The sequence below is a fragment of the Rosa rugosa genome, chromosome 3 (assembly GCF_958449725.1).
Source record: "Rosa rugosa chromosome 3, drRosRugo1.1, whole genome shotgun sequence".
Classification (NCBI taxonomy): Eukaryota; Viridiplantae; Streptophyta; class Magnoliopsida; order Rosales; family Rosaceae; genus Rosa; species Rosa rugosa.
In genome coordinates, this window is record NC_084822.1 from 40,494,254 (window position 1) to 40,504,529 (window position 10,276).

The 10,276-nt window shown below is 39.5% G+C and overlaps 1 protein-coding gene across 1 annotated transcript; it reads right to left on the minus strand.

The window, feature by feature from the left end:
• Nucleotides 1–3,520: 3,520 nt before the first annotated feature.
• On the minus strand, nt 3,521–9,025 carry LOC133736289 (uncharacterized). Its single transcript, XM_062163738.1, has 6 exons — nt 8,676–9,025; nt 7,770–7,916; nt 7,583–7,662; nt 5,540–7,411; nt 4,647–4,797; nt 3,521–4,541 (listed from the first exon to the last, which is right to left on the minus strand). Exons 2-6 carry the CDS (start codon nt 7,906–7,908, stop codon nt 3,820–3,822), a joined length of 2,964 nt encoding a protein of 987 aa, XP_062019722.1. The 5' UTR covers nt 7,909–7,916; nt 8,676–9,025; the 3' UTR covers nt 3,521–3,819.
• Between the last annotated feature and the right edge of the window lie 1,251 nt (nt 9,026–10,276).

A 10,276-nucleotide genomic window follows, 5' to 3' on the forward strand; every position in this document is an offset into this window, starting at 1 on the left:
GAGAGAACGATAGTGGTGGTGGTCAAGTCATTGGCGGCGGCGGCGGGGATGAACTCGGAGTGAGCGGTGAAGCCTCAATGCACAATTTCAATTTGCTATAGGATTTGAAGTTGGGGGAACCAGAAACATCTGTGGTGCATGAAGGTGGATTGAGACGCAGCGGCGGTGTTTGATCGGCGATCGGCAGTGGGAATCGGACGAGCAAGATGATTTGAATCTTGATGATTCAAATCAGGGGAAGAAGAAACCAGAAAAGAAGAAGAAGAAAGAAAGAAAGAAGAATAAAGAAAAAAAGAAAAGAAAAGAAAGAAAGAAAGAATTTGAGGGTAAATCGGTCCTTTTGTCTTCATTAAGTGACTCACGTGCATCGCACGTGCAAAATAGGGAAAAATTCACCAACGGTGTCTGGACACTTAGGGACTTTCAGAATGATACCTGAACTTACAAAGTTATCAATGTGATACCTGGACTCATTTTTTCGTATCAATGTGATACCTATGGCCAATTTCCGTCACGGAGCCGTTACGGAAATTGGTCACAGGTACGATGTTGATACGAAAAAATGAGTCCAGGTATCACATTGATAACTTTGTAAGTTCAGGTATCATTCTGAAAGTCCCCTAAGTGTCCAGACACCGTTGGTGAATTTTTCCCTATATTTTACAAGAGTGCTCCGGAGCACAATGTAAACTTTCATAATTGGTATGAAGCACAATGTAACCTAATCCACTTCAATCTGACATTTTTATTTTCTTCCTATTATACTTACTTATCTAGTAGTATTATATTAGACACTAGAAAGAAAAATTCTCTCTCTGACGGAACGCGCCGCACGCGCCCAACCTTAACCAAGTTTTTAGCCGAGCTCCTCTCGTCCGGCGGTACTCCACGTCGGTGGGGCTTGCCTCGTCGTCGCTGTGAGACTGCCGGACGGGTGATGATGGTCTAGGATTCTTTGGCTTATTCGATCTGCAGTGGCTCGAAGCCTGATTGTTCGATCTGATCTTGCTTGGTTCGAAGCTTATCTGTGGCGGGGGGAGTCGTGGTGTCTGGTTTCAAGGGGCGGCGATGACTGGTGTTTGGGTCGTGACATCGGTGGCAGCGCAACTTCATCGTCGAGATGCAGCCGGCGCTCTAGGGGCACAGGTGATTCTTTTTGGATCGGGTCTGGTGCATTTCGGGTTCGGTGTTGGCCTCCAGGTGGTGGCGTTGTGGTGTGGCCGGTGGTCCTTGTAGTGGGCGGCGACAGTATGGAGCGGTCGTGGCAGTGGCTCGCTGGCGGCGTGCATCGTCCTCAACACAGGAAGGTGGAGGCGTGGCAAGGCTGGGTCAACGATTTGGGCCTAGGGTTTTCTGTTTTTTCTTTGGGCCATTTGGGTCATTAGTTAGCTTCCTTTTTTAAGGAACTCTAGGTTAGTAATTTTATTACTTTCAATAATTCCCTAATTTTTTAGGGAGCTACGCACCTCTGTGCCTTTAGCGAATCCTTTGGAGTAGTACCGATGGAGGATTCACGCTATCTTGATGTATTTAATGTCAAATGAGTGACCTAGATATATGTACCACTGTGGGTACTAACACATCTTCTTGTCTGTCTATCGATGGCAGCGGAAGGGTATGTAAGGGTCATTCTGGCTTTTGATCAATATATTGGCTTTGCCTTCTTTCAAAAAAAATCTAGTAGTATTATGTTCGAATTTAAATTAGCTCACCCATTGCTCATGCTCCACAGTAGAAGTTCAGAAGATGTGAAAATAACAGTGATAAAAAAACAAAGAATGGGGCCATGCATGCAAAACTGTAAGTGACATATAATATTCTCTTTGCTGTCCTTTCATATGGTACATAAGGTCCTATACATCTCTGGCTTCATTCAGCCTTCAAGAACTCCATGACTGCCATAATTGTCATTTGATTCCACGGATGACCATGATGCTCCAGTCACGAGATTTCTTATGCCAGAGCTAGTACTACTAGTACTCTGCTCACTACTGCATATTTTCTCCTTTCTGCATTAAGAAATGGCACCAAACTTCTACAGAGTGGTTGGGATTTGAAAATTGGTGACAGAGATAAACTGGTTTTCTATGATCATGATGTGATATTGACCCTTCTGCAACTCTCTCATGGCAAAATCTTTGTCACTTGTCCTTTTTACCTCTATTATATTTCTATGGCCTGCAGAGCAGTTGGCCTCAGCAAGTTACGGATCTCACAGGGAGTTTGAGAAGTCTTAACTAATTTATTGACAATTTGGTTTCTGACCTATGAGCAATTTGAGTAAGTACATATATGATTTCTAGTTTCTGCCAGCTACAGATAGATAGATGCTCATTTTTAAATAACTCCACTTGAGAAATGACATTATTTTGGTACTCATTTGTCTGCTCTGGAGAGTCTGCATATGCTCCCTAAACCCTTGAGTTTTGATTGGTTTTCTATTATGCTTTCTTATTAATTAACTAAGCATTTAGCTATGCTATTTTTTTTTTAATGGATTTTTGCTCTGTCCTTTACCATTTTGAAAACTAATTTTCTTGATTATCATCGTTGTTGGTCTTCTTCATGGATCATGATGGGAACGATTGGGGTTATAAACAGAAGAAAGTTTAGCAGAAAGTAATGGAGGAATGCGTTATATATAGGAGGACTTGTGTCAATAATTCAATATGGGTAAAATTGGATTAAGGACAATCACTAACAACCCAAAAGGATAGAAATGCACGTCAATATGTGACGGTTCAGAGACATTAGACAAAACAATAACTTTTAAGAGGACACTCAAATTAAAGATTTAATCAAATGACGTATATTAGAAAAAACGGTTGAAGTTTGAAGAGTGATTTGCCAAACTTTATCCCATAGTATTTCTTTGGTGCATTCATTTAGTGTCTATACTTGAAATTCAAATGTGACATTCTTGAATGCCTTAACCACCCAAAAACAGAAGCTGCTCAGCCATCCCACATACCTACTCACAATAACTCCCATTGATATTCTGATATCCAACTCTGAGCAGCAGCTGTAGTAAGATAGAACTACTACATCACATTAATACTTTTGGGGCCACTGTTAGTTTTTAGGATTGACATTTCACGTGGGTACATGGAGAATATTATACCAAGATAGAAGTATTTGCCAACAAAATATTGAAAGCGGAATATAAATGTTTCCATTCTCTCTTTGCTGCTTTAGTTAACCAGTGGGGACTGCTTTGGAACAGAATGACCAAACAGAACTTTGTCCTGGGCTCACTTCTGTATACGCCATTCTAATTCCTGATTAGCTTTCAGGAATTTGGATTAGAATGAGTTTTCCATGATTCAAAATAAAATTACACTTGCATTCTCAAGAGATATTTAGCTCAAACCATGCACATTGCTGTCGTCAACTGTCAAATCTGCATAATAACAGAACAGTCGGATAATAAAACTATTTTCGATTGAGTTAAGCAGTAAAGCACCATATCCAACTCTTAATGATCAAGAAAAACTACATTACAACCACAGGAACACAGCAATTTGACGCAAAATAGTCGTTGTCAATTTCTATTCAACATTCCACCGTACGCAGTACAAACAGGACTAAAGATCTGAATGTCAGACAAAGTCAGCTTAGGAAGTAACATTATTATACACTTGTATATTAACACAACGGACATAAATTATCAAATAATGATTAAATGTTTGTGGCATTAAACAATTAAGGTGGGCGGGGGACCATAATTGTTGAAAATCAAATGCACAAATAATAGAGTTACAGTGAAATTTAATAAGAGGAAAAATAACTAAGGCCCCCATATCATGCAATGGTTTGGTTTTATGTCCTCCCTGTCAAATCAACCACAGCCTCCTCCACAAGCTCTTGCAGCAACTTCCCCTCTATATCCTTCCCTACAATGTCAATTTCATTTCTCATTTGTTCAGGCCACACTCTCCCCACAACCTCCTTCTTCACCACCCTCTCTACCACCAGGCTGTTGATGTCCCCACCATCTTCCGGAACACACCTCACCTCACTCAAAAACCATTCCTTCACCCGGGACCATACGCGGTCTGCCAATAGGGGGGAATCACCCTCTAAGAACCTGTCGTGGGCCCCACTGCACGAAACGGTCCTCGTGCTGCTGCTGTCTGCTGACCCGTAATCAGTGATGTCCACTAGGGCTGCATTAACACAATCGAATACGAGCTTCCGACTTGATCGCCATTTCCTTCTCTTTGCCTCGTGCAAAAGCTCTTTGTCATCCGGGTTGGCGTACTTATCTCGGAGAGATGGGTCCAAAGGACTTTCAAGCGAATGCCATTTACCGAAAAACGAATCACACTGCAGCTCACCATCAAGGCCGGCTGCTGATAAAAGAGTTTGGACAATGGCTTGCCAGTCTTGTTCTTCTTCCTCAATGCTTGTGGAAACTGAAGGCGATTTTAATAGACCATATGGTGTGGCAGTCTCTGCACAAGATTCATCCCATGACAGGGTCCGAGCAATTGATCCTATTGGTGGTGATTTGTCAATCAAGTTAGACTTGAGGTGTCTTCCTGTTATAACAAATGACGATCCTCACTAAGACAGTTACGAAGGAAATAAATAAACAAAAAAGAAAGCAGTCAATAAAAATAATGAGAGAGAGAGAGAGAGATTACCTAGGTGGTCTGGCTTCAAAAACCTAGAAAATTCCTGAATAGTATTGTCATCCTCTACAAATGGTGGTTCTAGAACTGATATTGGACTTGGCTGGTCCTGATTCTCACCAACATTTCCAGGCGCCACAGGCTTTGCCAAAGACAACCCTGCCTGCGGATTACAAACAAGCGATTTTCAATGATATTGTCATAAAAGTCTTAAGGTCCAAGAATATGCAGAAAGGGAACAAAAAAAAAAACAACAAACAAAACAAAACAAAAGGAAACCATTTTTGCGATGCCAAGTCAAATGCATACAGTCGACAACAGACTGAATTACAAACCATCATTGACATACTTTCCATGTTAGTAATTTCATTGTGTGTACCCTAAACCATAAAAGCCCAAATTATCTTACTTCGAGATTGCTGCACTTGAACACATGTCTAGTAACCTAACCCCCTTCTAACGACTGAACAAAAAGAAATTAAAAGTACCAAAAACAAGCGGTAACATAGAAATGCTCATAGGTGAGTGGTTAAACAACAAAAGAATGAGAAACTCGCATAGCAGATCATAGTAGTATTCCTCCGCACCAGTACAGTCGTTAAGTACCAAAAACAAGCGGTAACATATAAATGCTCATAGGTGAGTGGTAAACAACAAAAGAATGAGAAACTCGCATAGCAGATCATAGTATTTCCTCCGCACCGGTACAGTCATTAAGTACTATTGTTTCAAGCGAACAAGCAACACAAAGGAGCAACCAGAGACAGGTTGTTTTAAGACAGATCCTCAAAACTAATTCCTTCTTTAGTTTTTGTTTTTATTCCTTTTTTCTTCATTTTTGTTTTTAGAGGGCGGTGTACTTGGTCATTGTAGTAGGTAGTAATAGAAAAAGAGTACTGATTTACCTCCCATGGAGCTGCCTCTTGTTTTTGTTCAATGTTTGTTACAACCGGAGAGTCTTTTCCTGAAGCACCACATAAAGCAGGAGAGAAACACCCTTCAAATCCACCATCATTGGAACACTGAGATGCATCATCACTAATCATTCCCGGACGAACCAGAGAACGTAATTGTTCAGAAAAGGAAGATTGAGATTCCTTGTTTGCTCGAAATGCCTCAGATTTCTCTTTATTTGATTTCTTATTTCTAGAGAAAAATAAACTTGAGACTTTCCCTTTCAATGATGACTTCATGCTCTTTGCCTTATTCAGCTCTTTGGGAACATCTATCTTCCCCGCCTCATGATCTGAAACTTCAATGTTGATCCGGTTGCTAAATACCGCAGAAGATACAGGGAGAGATTTCGACCTCAAAAGACTAGGAGAATCAACCAGCTCTTCCTTACTTGAATCACTAATCAAGCATGAAACTGATTCCCTTCGTTCTTCTTCCTTGTGACTACTCTCATCCTCAGATGTTGTTGACTTCTTAACCTCTGATAGAGCAAGCATCTCACCTAATGTACTAGAGCTCCTTCGGGCATGTCTTTGCTCCTGAGAATTTCCATTTAATGCCATCATGGCCCATCTTTCAGAAAGTCGCTTCTTGGCTTCTCTGCATACAGATGACTCTGGAGAACATGACATGCGGCTGAAGGAAGAAGAAGAAAAAGGGCTGCCAAACCCATTAATGTGATCCCACGTATGCCTAGGAGATGGTGACATGACTTCTGAGTCACTGAGATTTCCAGCTGCATATTCATTTTCTGATTTGTGAAACGAACTCTCATCTCCAGTATAACCATTGGAAAAGACAGAGGAAAGCAGAGTTTCCACCCTCCGGTGGCCCATCGAATTATCACGCATTGTCTGTGTGATCTCCTCTGCAACTTCTATTGATTCTCGCACCTCATCATCTTCATGCTCCTCATAGAAGTTTTCACCATGTAATCTTGGTGATGAGGTAGGGGAAGAACCCATGGCCTTACCATCCTGAGTCTTCCCAGGGCTAGGCCTCAACACCACTATCCGAGTCGCTGGAGCAGGATATTCATCAACTTTCTGATCAGCAATGGTAGGAGAGTATAAATGGTGGCTTTCCCACGCTGCCTGACATACCTGAGATGACTTCTTTGTCTGTTTATCACTCTTATTCCCTGATCCCGCAAAATTGTCATTTGAAACCATCTTTGTAGGTCTAAGAACAGTGATTCGCTTTGTCTCTGTAGGTGGAGGAAGAGATTGTAATTCATATAGATGTTGAGAAAACAAGGAATTTGGTTCTTGCAGAAACTTAAGAAACAAATCTTTATTGGAACTTAATACTTCTAGTGCATCTTGGAATTCTTTGGATTGGCGAAGCCTGTCATCTGTAGCCAAGCGTTTGGCTTCCATGAACTTCTGACGAACAAGATCCATCTGCTTCTCATTAATCTTTTCATTATACCTTCCCCTCTGTGGTGATTTATTTCTTCCGTAACTTGTCTTCTGAGGTTGCTGCCATACTTCATAAACATCTTTGTAATCATTCTGCTCCGGACACTGATGAAATTCATGCTGCATTCTCTTGTCCAAAAACTCATCTTCTTGCTGCCAACATCCCAATGGTACACTGGAATGATTATTAGTACATTGTGAATAATTGCTTGCATTACTTCTTTGTGCAGTTGAATCAGGCTGTTGTCGTGGGAAAGCATCAAGACCCATCAACTTGGCAACTACATTAGGTGGATTCTTCTTAGTTTCCACCTCTTTTGACATTTCTTGGTCTAAAAGCATCTTTATCGGTGTTCCATTTGCTTTATTGTTTGATGAACTTCTCCTCAACTCTGAAACAATCTAAAGACACCATACAAATACGGGTAAGAAAAAACACCCATTCAATTCAACACAAATCTAGAAACTGAAGTGTATTATAACCTAATGAGAACTAAATACATGCAAATTGCTTTGCCAGTGATCACTCTTCTATAATTTCACTAGTCAATGAAAAATCCTGCAATAACTTACCACTTTATCCTCTATTTGTTCTCCAAAGGGGGAACCCAGCATTGTTACCACATCTGATTGACTCCTTGAGAGTGAAGAGCCTACCAAAATCAATGTCTCAGTACTATATTCAATAAGCTTCAACAACTCAGTTTTTACTCCTAAAGTTTCGACATCTACATGATGACCGAATCATCAAAGAAATTACCATCTCGGTGGGGTTTATCCGTGAGCAGCTTGTTTCTAGAAACCCCAGTACTCATATCAAAGAGGTTGACCATTCTTCCCAGGCATCCCGGGAAGGGCTTATCAACATTGTGCCCTTTGCTGCTATGCATCCCCTTCATTTCAGACCCTGTTGTCATCACACAACACTTGATTAGATTAATCCCAGTACGCAATCACTTTCAATTTCTATGACTTGTTAACGCAATAAAAGAAATCTGGAGTCAAAGAAGTAACAAATGCATTGACAAAAACGACAGCTTCCACCGAAGCGAATCACTAAAAAAACAAACAAAAATATCATTTGAAGCTACCAAATTCATCATGATTAATAATTTGACAAACAAGAGGAAAAGGGTTTTTTTTTTTTTTTTTCACTCAAAATTAGCACAAACCTCTCAAAGCTTAAAACTTGAATCTCAATTAGGCAATTTTGGGAGCTGCAGATTCCCAAAAAAAAAAAGAAAGATTTATGTTATTAGAGAGGCGTTGGTATTAGAGATAATAAGAGACAAATGGAAGCAGAGTGAAATATCACATCAAATTCTGGGAACAGCTCCGAACCAATTATTCAATACCACTGATCACTCAATTTACTGTGACAAGTTCCAATCACCCCCAGAAAAGCAAGAACCCCAAAAAAGTTTTTTTTTTTTTTTTTTTTTTTAAATCGGAAAAAGTAGCAAGGCAAATTAAAACGAAATGTAACAAAAAAAAAAAAAAAAGAGGGAGAGAATATTAGGTCTGCGAAGGAATCAGATTCGCGTAGAGAGCTTCGAGAACTGCGAGATCGGAAAGTGAGAGAAAAAGTAATGTGGAACCAAGAGTCTCTTTCAAGCTGCATTCTTTTTGAGAGAGAGAGAGAGAGAGAAGGAGAGAGATTGGAGACCTGGTGAGGTGGTCGGAAACTCTCATTCCGGTGAGGACGTGGTCGGAGACTCGGCCACCGGCATCTGACGTGGCGGCGATAGATCGGCTAAGCGAGAGTGGCGGCGGCTTGAGGTTGAGCTGGTTCTGCTTCTGCTTCTGCTTCTTGGGTCTCTGGGTCTCTGTCCACCGACTAAAGCTGAAGCTCTAGCTCTGTGGTGGGTTGTCTGGAGTTGAAAATGCAAAATGGGTTTTGTTTAATTGTGACTGATATATGAGTTTCGATTTCGGAGAGAGAGAGAGAGAGAGAGAGAGAGAGAGAGAATGTGAGAGGAAGAAGCAGACGAAAAAAGGAGAGAGAGTGTGTGTGAAAAAAATGAAAATAGTATGGAAAAATAGTGGATAATCAGACAATAGTAATATTTTACAGGGAGGTTTTGTTTTTTCTATTTATGTCCTTGTACTCTAGAATATTTTCAATCGTTGCCCTATATATTACGGATATTTAGTCAAATTTATTGGGTTTTGCTTTCCCCCCCCTCCCCCTCCCCCTCCCAATAAGCCCTCTTCTTTTGAGTTTCAAATTTTCCTCTTTTATTAGTGAGTACATTTTCGGTGTTGATCCATCTTTAATATAAGCTTTGACAAGTTTTCTCAATGTTAAATTTTGCTAGAATTTAGACAATCACGACTCAGTTAGTTATTTGACTAGTTTTTTGTGGTGATTATTTACAAAAATATATGTAAATTGTGAATTATTAAGAATATATCTTTCCTTCGTCCAAAAAAAAAAAAAAATGATATATTTCCACTTCTTTCTTTTTTGTGATGGTTTAGTTAGCAAGTAACTGCTTTTCTCTTGACTTTTTCTCTTAATTGTGTATGTTTATATTTCTTTATTTTATCCTTAAAATCCTAGAGAAAAAAAATGTACGATTTTTCATTTGCTTAACAAGTACGTTGAGTGAAGTGTTATTTTTTGGAGAAAAATATGACATCTTTCATAAATATCAATTTTAAATGGCCGTAGATGAAAAAGATGGATATTGCACTTTATAGGAAGAATATCATACTTTTGGCCAAATGATGTTACTGATCATTACAGATTCTGATCCGGTTTGCCACACTTTATTGGGTTGGCTACCATCAATACCCTTTGTTACTACTCGATTCTCTGTTTACGTTACAAGTATTAATGCCAAATCTATGGTTTTATTACAATTTTGAGTATTAATTTGTTCTTTATGTTAAAATATCAGGACTCATTGATGTGATTATTTTCTACCAATAGTAAAAAGAGATCGAACATGCAAAATGTATTACGACAATTGCTCATAATTATAATTTATCACATAATATACTGGCCTTTTAAGAAAAAGAAAAAAATCTATCAACTAACAACATGTTATTGAGAAACATCTAGTACTATAACCACACTTAGACGCCAAATGAACAAATTTGATCACTATCTTTATTTTGAGCTGTCACCAATGATTCAAAACTCGATAATTTTACGTGAGGAATGAGTCTTCAAGTATTAGTACATAAACAATAATCATGCTCATGCATGCCCTTCCTTGTTAAGATTTAACTTTTTTGATAATTAGGTCCAGCAATATTTTC